At 46.7% G+C, this 22,073-nt stretch overlaps 1 protein-coding gene across 5 annotated transcripts in view; it reads left to right on the forward strand.

Moving 5' to 3' along the window:
* Window positions 1–22,073, forward strand: part of DLGAP2 (DLG associated protein 2) — a 704,261-nt gene that overhangs the window by 601,945 nt on the left and 80,243 nt on the right. For all 5 annotated transcript variants that reach the window (XM_084758843.1, XM_084758842.1, XM_084758846.1 and 2 more), the window contains 2 exons: window positions 542–1,611; window positions 19,262–19,473. In XM_084758843.1, coding sequence (XP_084614969.1) covers window positions 542–1,611; window positions 19,262–19,473 — 1,282 coding nt within the window. The remainder of the gene's footprint in view (window positions 1–541; window positions 1,612–19,261; window positions 19,474–22,073) is intronic.

Here is a 22,073-nt window from a genome sequence, read left to right on the forward strand (position 1 = left end):
TCTGTGGGTATGAATACACATGAGTGTACTGGTATGTGTACATGTATGCATGTGCGTGTAGTTATCAAAGGACACCATTAGGTGTGCTCCTCAGGTGCCTTCAACCATTTTCTTGAGAAGTGTCTCTCACTAGCATTGTGTACCTCTACTTCCTCTAAGCTGGGAGTACAAGCACATGCTGCTGTGCCCTTCTTTGGGGTGGGTGCTGAGTTTGAACGCCAGTTCATGCGCTTGCAAGCACTTGACTGACAGCTGTCTTCTCAGCCCATTGTTTTTTTAGTATCTCATAGTCTGCCTGTTGAGATCATCAGTGCATCTACCAAATGATAGATGTGTGTTATTGTGGACCCTCATATGAGGAAAACCAAAGTGTCAGCTTCTTAGCATCTGCACATCCTCAGGAGTCGCCATGGTCTAAGCAAGTGACTATTCACTCAGTTCAGGAGCTGGTTGCTGGGGAAATGACTCCTGTGTCTCCATCATTCCCCAGTGCTCCCGCGGTCTCACCAGGCACTAACTCCCATTTCTGTTTTGTTGACAGACCAACAGTACTCATGGTCTCCAACACAGAACTTCAATGAAGAGAGGTATTCTCCCGCACCCAGGAACATGAAAGGGTTAGCCGGAAGCCGGACCCAGCCTCAGCTATGTGCGGGTCACACATGTGGCCTGTCACCCCCTGATGACTGCGAGCACCCCCACGATCACATGCACCATGGGCCAGATGTGCGGCAACCTTACCTTCTCAGCCCCGCCGAGAGCTGCCCGATGGACCACCACCGTTGCTCGCCCAGGAGCTCCGTCCACTCGGAGTGTATGATGATGCCGGTAATGTTGGGTGACCATGTGTCCAGTAGCACCTTCCCTAGAATGCACTACAGTTCACACTGTGACACACGGGATGACTGTGCCATGTCTCACACAAGTTCAAAGGTAAATCGCATCCCCGCCAACCTTTTGGACCAGTTTGAGAAACAGCTACCCCTGCACCGGGACGGTTTCCACACACTGCAGTACCAGAGGGCCTCAGCTGCCACCGAGCAGCGAAATGAGAGTCCAGGCAGAATCCGGCATCTCGTCCACTCTGTCCAGAAGCTTTTTACCAAGTCTCACTCCCTGGAGGGATCATCGAAGAGCAACATCAACGGGACCAAGAGTGACAGTCGGGTGGATGACCACCACCATAGTCACCACTCTAAACACAGCAAAAGGAGTAAAAGCAAGGAGCGAAAGCCAGAGAGCAAGCACAAGTCTGGGATGAGCAGCTGGTGGAGTTCGGACGATAATCTGGACAGTGACAGCACGTACCGGACACCCAGTGTGGCCAACCGCCACCACATGGACCACCTCTCCCACTTCTACCCCGAGGCACTGCAGAGCCCCTTTGGAGACCTCTCACTAAAGACTTCCAAAAGCAACAGTGACGTTAAGTGCTCAGCCTGTGAAGGCTTGGCCCTGACGCCAGACACCAGGTACATGAAGCGTAGCTCCTGGTCCACGCTCACAGTAAGCCAGGCCAAGGAGGCCTACCGCAAGAGCTCCCTGAACTTAGACAAGCCCCTGGTCCACCCAGAGATCAAGCCTTCCCTGCGGCCATGCCACTACCTCCAGGTAAGGCTCATGTGACTATGTCGTTGTGCAGAGGGTTGTATCTATCACTGACATTTGTGATTGACGAAAAGGATTGTATAAATGTATTGTACACAAAGTGGAATTTGAAGGCATGTATGCCTTCTAGGATTCCAAAACAGGACAACATGCTTGCTTTATGCACCTCTGCATCATAGTTAGAGCTCTCCAAGCCTACTGTCTTGAGATTGTTTTTGCTAACATCGTTACATCTTTATTTGTGCAGTGTGGTCATTTGGGTACGCATGATCCAAGCATGACAATCCTCAATGTCAGTCACTTTTATGGGAAGTTTACAGGGTTTTTCCCCCTATCTGTTTGGAATTAGAAGTTACCATAACTAAGAAATTACCCTGCTAAAATTTTTTGGTTGTTTTGAAAGACGAAAATCTCACACTGTAATACAGGCTGGCCTTGCACTCAGTACCTAAACGAAGCCGTCCTTGAACTCTTCAGCAATCCTTCTGCCTCAGCCTATAATCACAGTTGGAATTATGACTGTGTCCCACCACGTCTGGTTTAATCTACCATAATTATATTAATTAAACATAATAACAGGTCTCATTAGGACACTTTCATACATGTACATGCTATTTTGAGCATGTTCTTGTTGATTCTCTTGTAACTCCTAAGCACATAATACAAGGCTGACCACAGTCACCATGCTACACAGTCCATCTCTTGGGTGAACTCTTCCTGTGTAACTGAAATCAAACATCCTTTTAACAATCACCTCCTGCCCCCGCTCCCACGCCGGCCCCTGGTACCTACCCCTTATGCTCTGTGAACCCCAGCTCCTGAGCCTCCATGTAAGGGAGACGGTGTGGAGAATGGCAGGGGCTCCTCTCTCCCTCAAGGTTTGGACAGCATCTCATGCTGTGCGTACATCCTTCCCCCAGCCACACACTCACTGATACATACACATCAGGTTGACTCCCTGTGAATGGAGCCACAGTGTGATGGATAGGAAATGTCTGGGGGTTACTTTGAGCTGTCCTTGGGAACATCGCCCCACTGTGATCAGCCATCTCTTATGCCTGGGACTTAGCAGAACAACGCAGGTACCCTGAACACATAGACGCTGGTGCCCACAGGGCTGCTGTTCACATGAGATCACTTCCCTCATGTGATAGTGATGTCCCTAGGCCACATGGCACATGGTGATGGCAAGAAGTTTTGCACCCATCCCCCAGGGTATGGATGAGATGGATTCACCAAAGGCAAAAACATATTACAGACAGTGACGGCGGGACTCAGAACACTGGGCCATTCTGCATTTTATATAATTCTGCTCTCTGTCTCCTGATGGCTCCCTCACCAGGAATGAGATGGGGAGGCTTCAGCCTCAGAAGATACCGCCACTGCTGAGGAAGCCTCTGCAGCGACTGACTGCCAGCCAGTGGCACCATTAGCACAACCTCAACACTTCAGATTTCCTTAAGGGTGTATAGCATGTATCCAGTTCAGAAATCTCAAACCCCTGTCCTGTAAGAACCTAAGCTTGGCCTGGCTGTGCACTTGCTGAGAGAAGCCTTTCTAGATACTGAGGGATGGTGCTAAACACTGGCTGTGTCATCAAGTGGCCAATTAACAGAACAGATGAACAACTGTGAATCTTGCTGGGCGTCAGGTGGCAGCGGCTTCCAACAGCGCCAATTCTTTCTGGTATATCGTCCAAGGCTCACTGGTTCTGTTTTGAAAGGAGATGCTAACCAAATTGCTTGTATAGACAGATTTATTCAAAGAGACAAATTGGTAGTTAGATAAAGTATTATTTTTACAGCAGTAGAAAAGGCTTAAATTCTGCTTGTAGTTGGCAAACCTTAATGATATCCCACTGCAAAACGTTCTCTCTGCTTATCTGAAGGAACACAGTGAGTCAAACCAGGGCTCACTCTGCTTCTACCACAATGGCAGTGGCAAAAATCCTGTCTTTTTTCTTTCTTTGGGCCTGGGAAATCTGTGGTGCAGTGTTCCTGGAACACTGATGCTCATCTCACTCGTGTCTACCTCACTCCAGTCCTGAGCCCTCTGCACTGCACTCCACCCTCACCGGCTCACCACCATCCCATAGCCCAGAGTCCCCTGTCTTTGTTTATCACATGCCCTTCTCTGCCATTCAATCACCGTGTTCACTGCTTCTGCTTATGGAAAACAATAATCATTTCCAACGGTAGAGTGTGGCATTTTACCTACCACCCATCTGTGACTTTATGGTGGCTTTGCTTTCTCTGCATCTTACCCCCTCCCTGCCGGGTTAGGGTATGTGAAATGGGGCCACACATACCATGTCATTGCATCTGTAATGGTTCCATAATCCATCCCTGAAAAGTCCATGCTATGGGGCTGGGAAGATGAGGTCAATTTGCAAAGAACTTGTCACAGAAATGTGAGGGCAAGGGTTCGGATCCCTAGCACCCGTGAAAATAACAGGTGAGCATGGTGGACCACCTGTAATCCCAGCATTCAGGGGACAGAGACCAGGGAGCCCCAAAGACATCAGGCTAGCTGCACTAGTCAAAAGAGCAAGTTCTGGGCTCAGAGAATGACCTCTCCTTGATACAGAATGTGGAGTGTAGTTGAGGAAGGCACCTGACATCAAATTTCATACACATGCACATGTATAGGTCCACACACATGAAAGCACCTGACATCAAATTCTGGCCTGCTCATACATGTGCACGCGTATGCAGGTCCACACACATGAAAAAACTCACATCTATGTATGTATGCTTTTTTTTTTTTTCAAGATAGGGTTTCTCTGTGTAACCTTAGCTGTCCTGGACTTGCTTTGTAGACCAAGCTGGCCTCGAACTCACAGCAATCCACCTCCCAAGTGCTGAGATTACAGGCATGGGGTACCATGCCTAGCTGTATGTACACATTTTAAAAAAAAAAAAGATGCACACTGAAAGATAGAAAGGCGTAGGCAAAGCATCCATGATGTGCGGCCAGGCATTGAAAACTAGGAGCCCTGCCATGCTGTCAGAGAGCAAGTCACTCCTCAAGTCTTACCAAGGACTCCCAGCTCCTCTCCAGTGGTTTCCTGAGTTGGGAGCCACAGGAGGGGACCTCTGTCCTGTGCTGGACACCTTGTCAGCACCTTGTAGCCTACACACCACCCTCTGCCTCTCTCTCTCTCCTCTCTCCTTCACCCTTGGACTTCTTTTAACTTCCTCTGTTTTGGAAGCTAGTCTTTGTCCTGCCACGCCTTGCAGTCTGCCTGTCATTCCAGATGCTTCTCTGGCCTCAAGCTTCCACAGGCCAGGAGGTAGCCACCAACTTATGGACTTTTCTGCCCTGATGCCTTCTCACTGCGTGTGTGTGTGTGTGTGTGTGTGTGTGTGTGGTGTGTGTGTGTGTGTGTGTGTGTGTGTGTGTGTGTGTGTGTGTGTGTTGATCACTGCCATATCAGCTAGCCTCTGGAAGCCTCAGTGGGAAAGCCAGGCCAGCCCCGCCCAGCGTCTCCTGCATCCCTCCTACTTCTTTGCCTAGAGCCAGACACCAGGAGAGAGAGTCAGCCAAACGTCAGTGCCAGGACCAGCTGTTATCTTACCAAAATGTGTTTTTGCAAACACCAATACTTCGTGTCTCTTCACAGCCGCACACCCAAAAAAAAAAAAAAAAAAAAGTCCGGTGTGGTGCTGTGAAGACTCAACTGCAAGATCAGTGGGAATGCAGCACTGAAGTAAAGTTCCCCTGGTGCTACATAAAACTATACAAGACACAGCCGAGAAAGAGAGGACGGCAGCCATAGGACCTACCCACAAGCCCAACAGCCCTATGTCCTCTGCCAACCTCTGCCTGTAAGACCCTCAGCGGCTAATGATGGCCTTGGCTGGAAATGTTTAAGCATGGCGCCTTCAGGGGACACAGACCCAGCTCGCTTTCCCACTGTTCCTATAGACAGCCATGCTTTAAACATTAAACCTGCAAAGTGGGAGGTTTGAAGACCCTGGATGGAAAGTATGGCTTTTACAAGCACACTGTCCTCCAAACGAATCTAGCTCCCTTGCCGTTCTCTGTCCGTTCTCACCTCAGAACAAATCCTTCTCCTCTTCCTTGTCGTCCTCTAGCTGTCTCACTATCACTTGTCAGGAAGATTTATGAAGCGCACTCATCTCCTCGGGCAGCATCTGTCCCCGGACCCAGCCGAACTGACGTCTGGGTACATTCAAAGATGTCCTCACAGGGTTGTCCCTCATACTGGTGGCACTAAACGTTCCAGTAGCAAGGTCCTAGCTATGGTCCTCTCAAGGCCAGACTTCATTTCACAACCAGCATTGGGAATTAAAGAAAAATTAAAGGAATGCGGCTGCAGTGCTAGATGTGGTCTAAAAGAACAAGAAGTCAGTGCCCAGGGGCAGCACTCCTTCCTCCCCCCCTGCCCTCCCCCTGCCCCCGACCCTGAAACTAGAGATTTGGAGTAGAACAAAAGGGCAACTTTCTACATCCATCTTTGGCTTCTGCAGAGTATATAGTTAAACATTCCAGGAAGAATCTTGCTTGTAAGTGGGTCAAGGCACAGTGACTAGAACTGAAGGGGAATTGCGGCCCATGTTGTTCTCCGAAAAGGCTTTTGTTCTTTTATTTTCTGCCTCAGCAGACAAACTGTCTTAAGACCAAGCCTGGGATGGTGTGGCAGGAGTGTGGGCCAGTGATTCACTGCATCTTGCTCAGGGGCCGCTGGATTCCTGTGTGCTGCGGAGGAGATACTGACCTTGGAGGGTACCTGGGACCAGCCAAGGAGGTCACTGTTGCTCTATTCTCTTCCCTCCACCCTTATGAGCACCACACCCCTACATCTACCATGTCCTCCAATCACCTCCCTCTTTAGCCCCTGTGTCCTCTTTGACTTGGCCATCTCCCCACACTTACTCTGGAACCACAGTGACCCTGGCCTCTTTGGCCCCTCCAAGTGAAGACAAGACATCGGAGTTTCTTTCCCTGTGTTTGTTGCTGGGAGGCCATGTGGGTTGTTTTTTCAAATGAGATTGAACTGTTGAGAGGTGATGGGCAGAGAAAGGATGAGGAGCCACTGCTCTTGAGCAGCGTGTACTGCGCTGCCTCTGAATGGTGCTTTGACGTTCGCTCCTCCAGGGTCTTCCCAGCCTCTGCCCCCTGAGCTCCTCCCCATCCATCTACACACTGGGAAGGGCTCTTGATGCACCATGTGGCTCCTTTCCTTCCAGGGCCCAGGATGAATTGACAGTTGAAAGATTGTCCCCACTTAGAAAAATACAACTTAAGGGCTGGAGAGACGGCTCAGAGGTTAAGAGCACTGTCTGTTCTTCCAAAGGTTCCGAGTTCAATTCCCAGCAACCACATGGTGGCTCACAACCATCTATAATGAGATCTGGTGCCCTCTTCTGGTGTGCTGGCATACAACCTTTTTAAAAAAGAAAAAGAAAAATACAACTTAAAAATCTCACTCTCCCCCGTTACGTTTGTCCAACTCAGCAACACTTCTATTTACATTTACATTCAAGTTCACATTTACTACAACGGCATTTTAGAAGAATACCAAGAAACACTCAGCCCTAGCCATTGGCTCCCACAGAGCCAGAAGGGAGCACTCAGACCATTGGCCAACTCCGAGCCTCCCAACAGAAGCCCTGCAGAGTCACACAGCAGCCGTGGCTCCCGCTTCGTTGCTTTCACAGACCCTTTACTGTGCCACCTTTTTTATTTCTTTATTTGTTTATTTTTCTTTCACTTTTTTTTTAACTGTCAGACAAGTGCTGTATGTTTGTGAGAAAGGCTGTGGCACTTCAACACGTACAAATAGACAAGGGTCAGACCAAGGTGATGATCTGCCCCAGTCTGTGTCACCTCATGTTCATGGCCCTCAAGTTCCTCTCATCTGGCTCTTTGTAAGGATACAAGTGTGACGTATGTACACCATGGGCACTCGCTGTCCTCTGCAGAACACTTTGGTACCTGCTGCCCATCCTCCCTCTTCTACCTGCATCTCACCCCTCCCCGGCTTCTTTAATCACTAGTGGGCATTCTTCATCTTAGATGTCATTTTTTTTTCCTTCAGCAAACGAGTGAGATATATGGTATCTCTCTGCCTCTGCCTTGTTTTATTTACCGTAATACCCTTCATTTCCACCCATATTGTTACAGATGACAAGATTTCCTCTTTTCTGGCTAGTGTTCCACTGTGTCTATTTATGTATGTGTATCATTGTGTATTATATATATCAATATATCATATTTTCTTTTTAAATTTTATTTATTCACTGTACATCCTGATGGCAGTTCCCCTTTCCTCCCACTCCCCCTTCACACACCCTTCCCACATTCTCCCCTCTCCTCCTCAGAGAAGGGGGAGGTCCCCCAACCCTCCCCAGCACATTAAGTTGCTGCAGGACTAGGTGCATCCTCTCATACATAGTGAGGCCAGACAAGGCAACCCAGCTAGAGGAACAGGGTCCAAAGGGAGGCCTCAGAATCAGAGAGAGTCCCTGATCCAGTTGTTGGGGATCTAAACGAAGACTAAGCTGCACACCTGCTACATATGTACAGGGGGCCGAGGACCAGTCCATGCGTGCTCTTTGATTGGTGGTTCAGTCTCTGTGCGCCCCCATGAGCCCAGGTTAGTTGACTCCGTAGATCTTCTTGTGGAGTCCTTGATCCCTCTGGCTCCCTCAGTCATTCCCCCGACTCCTCCACAGGACTCCTTGAGCTCGTCCTAATGTGTGGCTATGCGTCTCTGCATTGTTTCCATCAGCTGCTGGGTGAAGCCTCTCAGAGGAGTTATGACAGGCTCCTTTCTACAAGCATAGCAGAGTAACATTAATAGTGTCAGGATTGGCTCTCTCTCATGGGACGGGTCTCAAGTAGGGTCAGTCTTTGGTTGATCATTCCCTCAATTTTTGTCCTTGTATATCTTGTAGACAGGACAAATTTGGGTTGAAGGTGTTGTGGGCGAGTTGGTGTCCTTATCCCTCCACTGGAGGTCCTGCCTGGATACAGGAGGTGGCCACTTCAGTCTCCATATCCCCCACTGCTTTCAAGGAGGGCTCCTGGCCTGGTATCATATTTTCTTTATCCATAAGTTAATGGTACCTTCTATTGGTCTACATTGTTAGAATTAGGCTGCAGTCAACATGATTTCATAGGTATCCCTTTAACATGATTTCATAGGTATCCCTTTAACATGATTTCATAGGTATCCCTTTAACATGATTCTTTTCTCTTTGGATATATACCAGTAGTGTGATCACTTTACAACCAGGTCTAGTTTTAGATATTTTGGGGCTAGTGGAGAATCAAGTGCTCTCTCTGATAATGGCGATATTGGTTTGCATTCCCACCAACAGTGAGCAAGGCCCATTGTCCTTCTGTTCCCTCAGCAGAATCTGTGGTTTTGTCTTTTGTAAAAACCAGGCAGGGTACACTAGCATCTCACTTTGTTTTTATTTGCACTTCCCTGATGATTAGCTGTTGATTGTTTTTCCATAGACTCGGTGACTATTCTCTGTAGCAACCCCTCTGTTAATTTCTCCATCTGCTAATAGGATTATCGGGGAGGGTGCTATCAAATTATTTGAGTTATTTATGCATTTTGGAGTGTAATCACTGCCATGACGAGGCATGCCTGTAATCCAAGATCTTGTGAGATAGAAGCAAAAAGATTAGAAGTTCAAGGCCAGTCTTATCTACATTGTGACTTCCAGGCTCTGTCTATGAAAGGGAGGGAGGGAGGGAGGGAGAGAGGGAGGGAGGGAGAGAGGGAGGGAGAGAGGGAGAGAGGGAGGGAAGGAGGGAGGGAAGCATAGATGGAGGGAGGGAGGAAAAGAAAAAATGAGAGAGAGAGAGAGAGAGATCATTCTCCTATTAGAAAAGAGAAGCCATTAGATTGGCTTATGAGATCACGTGGCGGGGCTGGGCAGTCCAACAATGGCGGTCTGCACATTCAAGAAGCTGAGAACATATTAGCTGATGAGTTCACGAAGCTGAATGTCTCAGCAGTTCCAATATGGTGATGAGAACCTCGAGGATTCCTAAAGAATTGCTAGGGAGGCTGGAGGAGCTGACGTCTGATGTCCACTGAGGACAGCAATGGCAGCAACAGGTGGCAGAGTAGAAACACTCACTGCCAAGAAGTGAAGCAAGTCAGGCAAGCAGCACTACTTTAGTCTAACTCTCTGCAGCTGGGTCACCATGAGAAGATGGTGGCCACTCTGAGGGACTGCCTTCTTCCTGAAAATGCCCTCACAGACCTGCCCAGAGGTGTGTCTCTTAGTTGGTCCCAGATTTTATCAAGCTGAACACCGATATTAAGCATCACAGGTGGCTAGCTTACAGGCAGTGTGTGGGTTGCTGTTTAACTCGGTTGGTTGCTTCCTCTGCTGTTCTGAAACGTCTTGTTTCATATAATCTGATTTGCTGTTATTGCTCTTACTTCCAGTGCTCTGTGAGTCATATAAAAGCCATCTCTCACACTGACACCTGAAGTGACCCTGTGTTTTCTTCTAGTTTGAATTTCTTCTAGGTTCAGAGTTCTCAGATCTTGCGTTTAGGTCTTTGATCCATTTTTGAGTTTCCTTTTTTAACAGAGTGAACGACAGGGGATCCTTCTTTCTTCTGCATGGGCTTAGCCAGTTTTCTCTGCACCATTGATCGTTGCCTCTGTCATTTCTCTGGTATGTGTTATTTGCACCTTTTTCAAAAAATATAATAGGCTACTAGTCTGGATTTCTCCTTTTTTCTACTCTGCTTCATTGGTTTTTCTGTCAGTTTTTATGAGTTTACCATGCCATTTTGATCATTGTAGTTCTGTAGTATATATTATATTACTAGCAATGCTCATTTCACACAAGACCATTTTAACTATCCTGTAATTTTGCCTTTTAGAACTTTTTCTATTTGAATGAAGAACATGTGGCTATTCTGTGGATGGCTGCATTACATCTAGTAATTCTTTTGTGTTGTGTACTTTGAGGTCACATATATGGTCTAATAATATTAATTGTTCTAACCCATTAACATGAGAGGTCTTTCCGTTTGTGTGTATGTGTATACACACTGGCAGGGAGAGAGAGCTTCAAATTCCTTCACTGGCCTTCTACAATTTTCATTATAAAAGATACTCATTTCTGCGATGAAATTTATTACTAGATATTTTACTTTCTTGCAGGTGCCATGAGTGAGAACACTTTCTTGGCTTCATTATTAGCAAGTTTATATTGATTTTCTAGCAGTGTTACTGATTTTTGCATGTTGGCTTCATATCCTGCGCCTTTACTGAATTCATTTATCAGTCCTGGTGGAGTCTTGCACTTTTTCCTCATGGAGAAAGGCGAATAATTTTACTTTTCCTGGTTGAATGCCTTATTTTATTGTAGACCTTAAAGAAACATTTTCAGCTTTCCCCCACCCTGCTGCATATGATGTTGGCTATTGATCTGCCATATATAGTCTATAATATGTTCAAGTATGTTCCCGCTATACTAAATTTGTTGAGGTTTATCATGGAGAGATCTAGAAGCTGTGTTATTTAGGATAGTCAGTCACCTGGTTTTCCCCCTGCCTTCTGTTGGTGTCCTGAGTTACTGGTTTGCATATGTTAAGCCATCTTTGTATTCTTGAGATAAACGCCTCTTGACTGCACTATCTGAGCTCTTGAGATGTGCTGAGATTTGGTTTGCTGTTATGTTGAAAATATTTCTGTGTATTTTCACTGGGGACGTTGGCCTTTGCTGTTTGTTTGTTTGTGCCCTGTCTAGCTTGTAGTCACAGAGTAAGTGAAGTTTCCTGTCTTTCCATTTTGTGATTACTTTGAGAAGAAGCCATGTTTGTTCTTTACAAGTTAGGTCAAATTCAGCACCGACTCCATCTGGTCCTGGATTGAGGAGGTTTTTTTCCCTTATTGTTTTGTTTTGTTTTGTTTCATTTTTCTTTGCTTGGGGATGTTTTACTGCTGGTTTGGTCTTTTCTCTTGTTTTTGGTTATTAAAGTTTCTAATGTCCTATGACTCAGTGTTGATAAATCATGTGTATTAACTGCTGAAAGTCTCCACCCAGCAGGCGATCAAAGCAGAAGCTGAGACTCACAGCCAAACTTTAGGCAGAGCACAGGGAGTCCGATGGATGAGTCTGGGAGGATAGAAGGACCCAGAGGGGACAGGAGCGCCACAAGAAGACCAACAGAGCCAACAAATCTGGGTCCAGGGGAGCTGGCGGAGACTGAGGCACCAAACAAGGTCCATGCATGGAGAGGACCTAGGGCCCTTCTCACATGTAGCCAATAGGCAGCTCAGTCTCCATATATGTCCTACTAAGGGAAACAGGGGCTATCCCTGTCACGGACTCTGTTCCCTGCACTTTGATCACTTCCCCCTGGTGGGGTGCCTTACTAGGCCACAGAGGAAGAAGATGCAGGCAGTCCTAATGGGACTTGATAGGCTGCAGTCAGTTAGTAAGGAAGATGGGCTCCTTTCTAGGAGGACTAAGGGAGGGGACTAGGAGAGCGGAGGGAGGGAGAATGGGCCAGGAGGAAACAAGGGAGGAGGCTACAGTTGGGATGTAAAGTAAACATTGTTTAAATCAATTAATTTTTTTAAGTAAAGAAGTTTATCCATAGCCAGGTGTGGTGGTGCACACCTGTAATCCCAGCACTTGGGGAGGCATAAGCAGATAGATCACTGTGAGTTCAAGGCCAGGACAGCCAAGGCTACACAGAAAAACCGTCACAGAAAAAAATAGAAAGAGAGAATCATCCATGTCCTGTAAGTTCTATAAGCTTTGCAGTTGGTCAGCAACACAGTTTGCAGTTTTTTATGATGTGCCTTTGCGTTTCTGGGATGCTAGTTGTAATGTGTCCCTAATAATCTTTAATTTTATTTTCGTCATTCTTCTCTTTTTGTTCTTGATAAGATTAACTGAAATTAACATTAAACTCTTAGGATACCTTATTCATCACAGACCCCAGGAGAAGTGGATTTGCTGACCACACAGGTACCAGGCAGGGGCAGTGGGAGTGAGCGCCCATTAAGCCTTATGATCTCCAAGAGAAGGCATGGCAAGGCAGGGCCAAGAGAAGATAGGGCAGTTCAGTTTGAACACTAAGAACTGTTCTGGGTGCCTGCAGCAGCAGGGAAATGACCTCAATGTGGGGCTCACGAGAAAGTCTGGGGTGAACACTCCGGTTTTGTGAACTTGCCGTGAAAGATGAGCTTGAGAGTCACTCGCTATCCCCAGGACTGACAAGCCCTGAGAATGACCGTGTTTCCATAACTATCAAGACTACAGAAGCCAAAGCATCAGAAATCAGGAAGCTGAAAGGTCTGACCTATACACAAGGGCATAGAGGCACCCCTGGGGAGGAAGTCAGATGACAACACTCAAAGGAAACTGATGCCCCAAAGCAGAGTGTTACCTTGAGCAAAGTGTCCCCACATGGCCGGGGCATGTGCAGCATCATTTTAACCTTGACTCAGCTGTATGGGGCTTATATCAAAGGTTCTTTCTGAGCATTCACCATGGAGCCCTAGGAAGCATGTCCCCTACACAGCTTAATAAGTCAAAAGGATGTGAGAACAGCCCCAACTTATCCTTGACTCAGAGATGCGGAACCCATATGAATCGTCTTCCTGCCTATTCTCCATAGAGCCACCTGGGGACCTGGCCCAAGCCACATCAGGCGCGCTGCCCTCATAAAAAAAAAAAGATGTGAGATCTCAGCTGTGTCTCCTGTCACCTCTGACCCTTTGTCACAGGAAACCGTTAATCTATAATCTTCTCAACCCCAGGCACCACAGCAGCTGCTTTGAGTACCCCAACACGAGGCAAGAGTTGATAGAGGTTGAGCACTCAGTGTCGGCCTGCTGTGGAGCTGCATATTTCCTCTCTCAAGAATACTTCCAACCCACACAGGCTCCAGTGGGCCTTGTTCATGTGTAATGGTGCCCGAAGAGTGATTATCCGAAAAAGCACCGAAAAGGAGAGAGATACAAACAGAGAGGAAAAGAGAGAGACAGTGATAGAGACAGAGACAGACACAGAGACAGACAGATAGACACAGAAAGCTTCATGAGAAAAGAAAGAACATTTAGCTAAGAGCTAATGACTCAAAATGACTTCAAGCAGGAGACTGATACCCAGATCCTGGAGGGATAAATTCTGAACATACTGAGGCTCCAGTGTATGCATGGGGACCAGAGTTGGATGCTCATACAATGGTGAAGAAGAACACAGGCATGGGCCTGAGGCCGGCCTTCATAGCTAATCATTTCCCTCGTGGTTTTAGTGTCCAAAGGTACCAGCGGCCTCCCTTCCCAGGTCTAGATGTCCAACATTCTTCCATCTATATCCAAAACCCCATCTGGCTCTTTCCTCTCACACAGTGAGCGCTTAGCACCAGCAGACTGCCGCTTCCCAGCTTGGTTAGGAAGGCTGCGGCCTTGGAAGTCGCCTCACAACTGGAAGTCTCCTCACAACCAGTTCCTTGCCCTTGTGATACATCCAGGCCTCCTGTTCTAGCTTCCCTTAGGATGCTGTGGTAAAGCAATCTGACCAAAAAGCCATGCAGGGAGGGGAAGGCTTTGGTTCAGCCTACACTTCCAGGTCACAGTCCATCAACGAGGGACATCAGGGCGAGAACTCAAGACAGGAATCTGAAGGCAGAGCTACTTGCTATTCCATGCAGTATTATTTCCACCAAGGAACCCACTCTCAGCCAAGGAAGTGGAGGAGAAACCATAGTTAGACGCTGGCTTGCTGGCATGCTTACTCTCCAGCAGCGCATACGTAGCTGGCCTTCTTGTACAGCCTAGAACCACCAGCTTAGGGAATGGTGCTTCCCATAGTGGGCCTTTCTACACTAAACCACAGTCCATCATAGGCATGCCCACAGATAAAAAACCTGATAGAAATTAATTGCCCAACTGAGACTGCCCTTTCAGGTGATTCTAGACTGTGTCAAGTTGACAGTTTCTGGTAGCTGCACCCTTTACCCTCCTACTCCATCAGTTTTTCTCAACCTGTGGGTTATGACCCCTTTGGGAGTTGAATTACCCTTTCACAGGAGTCAACTAAGACCATCAGAAAGCATGGATATCTACATTGTAATTCATAACAGTAGAAAATTATAGTTACGAAGCAGCAACGAAAATAATTTTACATTTGAGGTCTACCACAGCACGAGGAACTAGATTGAAGAAAGGGTCACAGCACTAGGAAGGTTGCGAACCACCGTTCTCTGTCTATATAAGTCTTCATAAACTTACCAGACATTAAACAAATACTTTGAACGTCTTTCTGAATATTCTAAAATGAAGCTCATATAACCTATTTGCATGCACATCATTGAGTGGCGGGGCAGGTAGGTCAGGGAGGGAGAGAGAGAAATGTGTGCACATGGCCTGATTTCTAATATAAAAGAAATAAAAGGAAGGTAGCTTTTGACCGAAAGCATCTTAATATAAAAATGTTGGGGCATAGCAGATCTGTGCAGAGTGAAGTGTTCTGGTGTTTGTTTCTTGAGTGAAGGATCGCAGTAATTGGAGAGCTACAAATTAGTGCAGCAGAGGAGTGTTGTAATGAGGGCCCAGACTTCCCCAAGGCTCTGCCAGTCCTGGGGGATTTGGAGATGGTAAACAATTCCTGGTAAATTGCCAACTGAGCAACGCTCTCGCTCCCCTTGATTTACATGGTAGTTATATTCTAGGGGGAAAAAATCCATTGCTCATTAAAATTGCCAACTAGAACTGATTTTCACACACAAAGCCTAGCAAGGTTTAAGGAAAAGTGGCCCAGATTTGCGCAGGATGTAAGTAGTCATTCCTTGGTGGGGTTGCACATGGCTCCCTTAAAACAAGCATCTTTGGACCCCCTGGGTGTGTGAAAGAACTCCCTGCGTGAAGTGTGTTTCCCCCAGATGGGTATCCAGAGTGACTAGTGACTCCATGGGATGCACTGCTTAGATCCCTTGTCATTCATCTGTCCTCTCCTCACAGCATGCAGGGACCAGCTGTCTTGCTCTGTCACTCTCCCCTGTGGCTCATGTACTTGATACTTGTTTAAAACACACACACACATGTTGCTGGTGAAATGAGGAAAATGTTTCCTGCGGGAGAACACAGCTTTAGATGGTATTTCTCTTTACTTCACCTAAAAAGAACATTATTATAAAACTCTAGCTCCTACATCCCGTTCCATGCCAGTTGAAAGAAAGAAAAGGTGTTTTAGTATGTAGTGCTAAGCTTAAACTACAGCACAGCAATGCGCACAGATGTCAATCTCGGGAGAATTCCCCATTTATAGAAATTATAAATGCTGTTTGCCACTGCATGCTGGTGGCAATCGAGGTAGCTGATTGCCTTGGCAGGGGGTGTATTGGCTCTGGGGAGGCTGGAAGCCTCTAGCTTGTTTCCCTGAGGCTGTGAAGCTGCCACACGCGTGTGCCAGGTGCACACTTGGCCACTCCTCTGCGTTCTGCTGCAGGCTTTAGCGGTTTTTTTGCCATAAGGGGAAGGTTTATTTACTGAGACTTGGTGGCTTTTCATAGCCGAGGCATATGCTCTGGGAATCGGCTGCTTTACACTCCTTCTGTATTGAATTTTTTTTTCTGTCAAAGGCTGTGAAATTCGCTTCTTAAATCAGAAACAGAAACATACAAGCTGGCCTCATTTGTTAGTTAATTTGTGGGCTGCTGGAAAAAAAATCTTTACCTTGTTCTTTATGGAGACGTTTTTTGGTTCCCCCTCAAAAAGAAACAAAAAACAAACAAAACCACCTCTCCATAAACCTGACAGTGTGAGCCTCCTGTGGAGGCAGCCAGCACTCCCTGCATCAGTCCTTTCCCCTCTGATCTGCACCTGGAATGCTCACTGAGAGATGAAGAATGCAAGCTCTTCTGGCCCAGCCCAGGGGCTACCCACCAATCCCTATTTATAGTTTGGTCTGCCTGCACCATTCTGCTGGCCAAATTCAGACTAAGTGTCCCCTGATGCCTTCCCTCCAGAAGCCTTTCCTGGCTACCAGTCCCCAGCTTTCCCTGAAACTCCCACCTACCTTGACTTTCTTTTGGCCTAATCACATTCAGAGTGCATCACCTCCACTGAAATATAGTGACGTGGGACGGGGGAGGGGGGGTTTTCTGGCAAAACTAATCTGCAACTTAAAAAAACTTGAAAAGCTTAGAAAATGGAAACTGAAGGAAAAATCATTGAAAAGTCCCTAGTGCCCCTTCCTTTGCTGACACCTGCCATGCGCCTCACCACTGCTTTCCTACACTAAAGCAAGTCTGTCCGTGTTTCCCCCTGCCATGGTTTGAGTGTGCCCCCTGAGAGTTCATGTGCTGGGAAGTGAGTCTTCGGACTCACCCGGTCATGGTAATAAGAGGTTACCCTTCAGACGCTGAGTCTTACTGGGTGTGACTGTGATGACAGGATGTGTGTGGTACAATTAGTGGTCAGGAAATAGAGGAAGAAAGGCTTGCTTGCCCTGTCTCCCCAAAGGCCCTCACCAGAGACCAAGCAGATGCCAATGCTATGCTTGCTCTTGGACTTCTAAGCCTCCAGAACTATAAATTAAAGCAACTTCTTCATAGTTTACTGACATCTCTGGTACTTGGGAATAGCCCCGAAGACAGGCCACGATGTCTTCATAACCATCTTTCCATAGCTTGGGGCAGGCAAATTCTCCTGAAATTAGAGTAGAATCCATGTGCAGCCATTCTCCAGGGCAGACTGCCATCCTGGCTCCCTGCTTTGTCCGGGTGACTGACTCACAAGGTTCACACAGAGCCTGACTGACTGGGGCTGGCACACCTTTGCATTGAAGCTGCGACACTGGTCGTGGTGTGAACATCCTGGTCTTCTGGTAGGTGCCACAGAGACAGTATTCCCCTGCCTGGATTTCGTTTGTGTGGTTACTAAAGAGTCTTTGGGTGAGAAAGCACCCCAATAAGAGTCATCAGATACCCCAAGAGTTCATTCTTTACACATCTTATGTCATTTCCCCAATGTCCAAGCATATTCTCTGTTAGGATATAATGTCTCCATATAAACCAAGACTCTCCATGGGTGGGTCAATACCTATTACATAGTGAACAAAAGATCTCTGTGTCATTGGCTTCCATGGCAGTCTGCCTAAAACCTCAGATGCTCCCATGTGTCATCAGTGTGGCTTGGGATTTGACATGGCTATTAAAATTTTACTAAGCCCTCTTGGCATGGTCTGTATGTTCTTCCTCAGACCCAGGCATAGTGTGGCCAAGAACTGGGCTATTAAAATGCTAAAGCCCTTGATCTAATATCTGAATCTCACAGTATTGAGCCTGGCTGCAGAGTGGGTGGGCTTCATTCAGGGGAGGGCTGGCTGGGATCATACCCTCTTGGGCCCTGTGAGTCTTAAGTTATACCTCGCCACACAGGAGGAACGGTAAAGTCCTGCCTGACCAGCCTGAGGCGCAGAGTGGGAGCCCCTGGCTACAATGCGGGAAACATCAGATCTACAGGCACAACGCACACTGTGTTATTCAGAACACTGGCGTCTTCTGCCAGTGAGCCTGCCATCCCATTAGCGATATGGGTCTCTGCCGAAAGGGCTAGAGTGCTTGGCTTCATGCAGTGTTGGGGCTGGAAGGAAAGCAGAATCCTTCCCAGGTCAATTTCAGAGTGTTACTGAAAAATCTAAGCATTTTACAATGAAAATCCTACTTTGAAGACTTTTTAAGTTGTGGAGCTTTTTGACGTTCCTCCACCAGCAGCGTCTGAGACCCTCTTCTGCAGCCAGGGTCATCTTCCACCCTTTGGAGCCATTGGCAGAACTGCACAGACAGAATTGAGGGATGGACTACTGTTCTGAGAAACTCCACGCTCACTCCTGTGAGATTTAGCTTATTGGGGGAGCCAGGATGCTGACCAGCTTGGTCATCTGGTGGCCAAATCTACCTTCAGGCCAGGGACACCACAGAGAAGTCTTGAATTGGCATTCTTTGAGTCTTCCTTAGAATGTACAGTGTGCCGGAATATGAAGCTCTGTATACATAAGACAATGGGACATCTTTTTCCATCTGCCAGTGCATGTTTTGTGTATGTGATATGACTCTGCTTTGGGGATTAATTCTCTTCTCCTTTATTAATGTTTGCCACTGAAAGACATTTAGCAATAATGTAGGTGTCACTGCCATTCTCTCTTCCGTTTCTTCTTCTCAGTTTTCTTCACGTTTAATTACCTTTTATTCCAAATGGGAGTAAGTCTACATTTTAGAACTTTCCCCTACATTCCTGGCACCTTCTCACATTTTCCATGATGTTTATCTTTTACTTTTACAATGGGAAAAAAAATCAACCAGGCATAGAGGCGCACACCTTTAATCCCAGGACTGAGGAGACCGAGGCAGGCAGATTGCTGTGAGTTTGAGGCCAGCCTGGTCTACAAAGCGAGTCCAGGACAGCCAAGGCTACACAGAGAAACCCTGTCTCAAAAAAGCAAACAAAAAAAATACAATGGTTTCATATTAGAACCCTTTCTGATTTGGAAGAGTATGAAAAAGCACATCTTTATTTGTGCATGACTTAAAGTGGTAAGTAGCCAAAGGAGGTACATCTTCAAGAAGTCATAGGACACACTTCTAGAGGACACAGATGACATGTGTTGTCTCTGCTCTTTCCCAGGTGCCTCAGGACGATTGGGGTGCATACCCCACAGGTGGCAAAGAGGAGGAGATCCCCTGCCGTAGGATGAGAAGTGGCAGCTACATCAAAGCCATGGGCGATGAGGAGAGTGGCGAGTCAGACTCCAGCCCCAAGACATCCCCAACAGTGGCCCTCCGGCCAGAGCCCCTGCTCAAATCCATCGTGCAAAGACCGCTGGGAGAGCACCAAACGTAAGAAAGATGTCTCTTCCCTCCTGCCCTCTCCTCTTCCTCCTCATGGCTATTCAGCCGTGGGTGAGCTGTATTCAGTTTGAATCTAAGTTGACCGTGTTAGTGGCTATGCCATCATTTTCTCATTCATTTTTCACATTGATGTCCTGTGATATTTTTATTACCAAATTTTAAAAAAATATTTCTTTTATTTGGTGAGATTATAATATAATTATATCATTTTCTCCCTCCAAATTTTCCCATACATGCCTCCTTGCTGTGTTTCAAAATTGCATCTTTCTTTTTCATTAATTGATACATAAGTACAAACTTCTCAGTCTATATATTGTTATTATTATGTGTGTTTTAAGGGCCAACCATTTGGTATGGGCTAACCCAACTAGATGACCTTCGGTTGCTTGTTTCATAACTATGGAAATATGCTTGGGCAGTTTATGTGTCTGATTAGGTTTTTTGTTCTGTTTTGTTTGAGGAATTGGGTCGGTTAGGGTAGAATCCTAAGAAACCCAGGTTGCCCTGAACTCCTGGTCCTCCGTCCTCCACGTGTTATGTATGCATCAGGACCTGGCACATCACTCCAGTATTCGCATTCATAGGGACATGTTTCTATGTTTCAAATGACAGTGCGGATGGGTGTATGTCTGTGAGGAAACATCTGCACAGGGACTTTCCCGTTGACTGTCGTCACGTCATAGGTTAATGCTTAGATAACAGATTTTTGTAAGGGTAAAGGATGCGGCGGCTGGGTTTCACAAACATATGGTCTTTGTGTACTTGCTCAAAGGTTTGTTTGTTGATAGGCTTAACTTCTGAGCTGTAAACAGCTAAAACCCACGTGGGGAACTAGCCATTGAACTACACAGAATACAGCTGCTCTCAGCCTGCCCAGCATGTCAGAGGTATGGTTGTAAAAGCCCAGAGTCTACCTGAGGCCTTCCCTGGTTCCCACTTTCAGATGCCTGTTCTGTGTGAGTGGACAGCAACAGGCAACAAGTTGCTCAGTGTTCTGGGTGTCCTCAGAGTCACTTTCTGTGATGCACAGTCAAGCACCAAAGCTCCAGTTAGAGGAGTCACCTTTATGTATCCTCCACTTAGCCTGGTATCCAGGATAGCAAGGCAATGCTGCTATAATTTCTCCCAATAATCCCAATAACTCATGAGCATTAGTTTATGGGGTGAAAATTTAAAAACTGAACTGCAGCAGACTCTTAACTGGGGGAGCCATTCAGCCTGGGGAGGCCCATATTAGCAACCCCCTTGCAGCCTGAGGAGGCCTGTATGAGTAACCCTCCTTCTTGGAGAGCAGAGGGGTACTTACTACAATTTGAACTAACCTTACTCCCCTGCTTAGCTGGGTCCAGCTGTGTTATGGGCGGGGCCATCTGCAGAGCCAATGGTATGAAGGAGGGTGCTCCAGGCTACAGTGAGGCCAGACATAGAAACCACTTTAGTAAACTGAAGCTTTCATTTTTCTAATAAGCTACACGAGTAAAGCACCTTTATTCTAAAGCTTATTTATATTCAGAGGCCGTTTCAGATGAAATTGATTGTTCTAAAGTTGCATTCAAAATCTAATTGTAAATAACTGGGTCTGGCGGGCCCCGGTCATTGTTTCCTTCCCACACTGTAGAATCCCCCAGCAGGAGTGATTGACAAACACATCCTAGAGGCAAAGCGACTCAAAGTGAAAACAGGCACAAGAATGTGCCCATCTCTAGCCTCTTCTGTACACACACAATTTGGTTACCTTTGGCGGTGTTTAAGAAAGCAAATGTGACAGCGAGATGAACCCAGCAGTCAGCATGGGAAATGTCTTAAGTCTTGTAATCATGACACCCTTCTGCACTCTTGGGAACCTTTGGTGCTTAGGTACTTCCTGTGTCACTGTGCAGTCCCATAAACTAAAGCTCGTCAGCAGGTTGTTGATGCTGCCCGGCCCAGGGGCTAGTAAGAAGCTGGCCGCCAGCTGTCAGGTACCAATTCTTCTCTTGAGCTGTGTAACACGGGGGAAGCAGCAGACACCCTGCTTCCGGAGCTCTAGCAGAATTATTCTGCTGAAAGCTGCCTTGTCCTTCATCCTTAAAGAGTCAGTCCCCTCATTACCGAGTTACGATGTATCCATATTGTTCACAGAGGCACTTTGACTTCCTCAGATGCACGCTCTGAAACAGTGCATGATCCTAGAAAGGATCTCGCAGAGAGAAACAAAGCAAACACCAAGCACTGAAATCCTTGATGCAGCTGTCTTAGTGCCTCGGAGTGCAAGCCTCTCCGCTGCCTGGTTCACGGATCAGGATGTCCGCCAGAGGCCAGATGGAGGCCTGCCCATCTGTACAGCAGCCCCCGCTGGGTGCGGAGCACCAGGCAGAGTTATTACCAATTCATTTAAATGTGAATTCCAAGCCACGACTGAATCCAATTTACTGCACTTTTTAATTAGCTTACGTATTAGCGTTGAGATACTTGAATTACCAATTCAAGTCTGTTATTATGAAAAGTAGACCTAATAATTTAATTTGAGCCTTTTTTTTTTTTGCTTTGTTTTGCTTAGTTGAATTAAAAATCAAAAGTCTAATAATGTTGAACCTGCCTGCGCCGTT

The sequence above is a fragment of the Acomys minous genome (genome assembly GCF_964271855.1).
Source record: "Acomys minous genome assembly, chromosome: 15".
NCBI lineage: Eukaryota > Metazoa > Chordata > Mammalia > Rodentia > Muridae > Acomys > Acomys minous.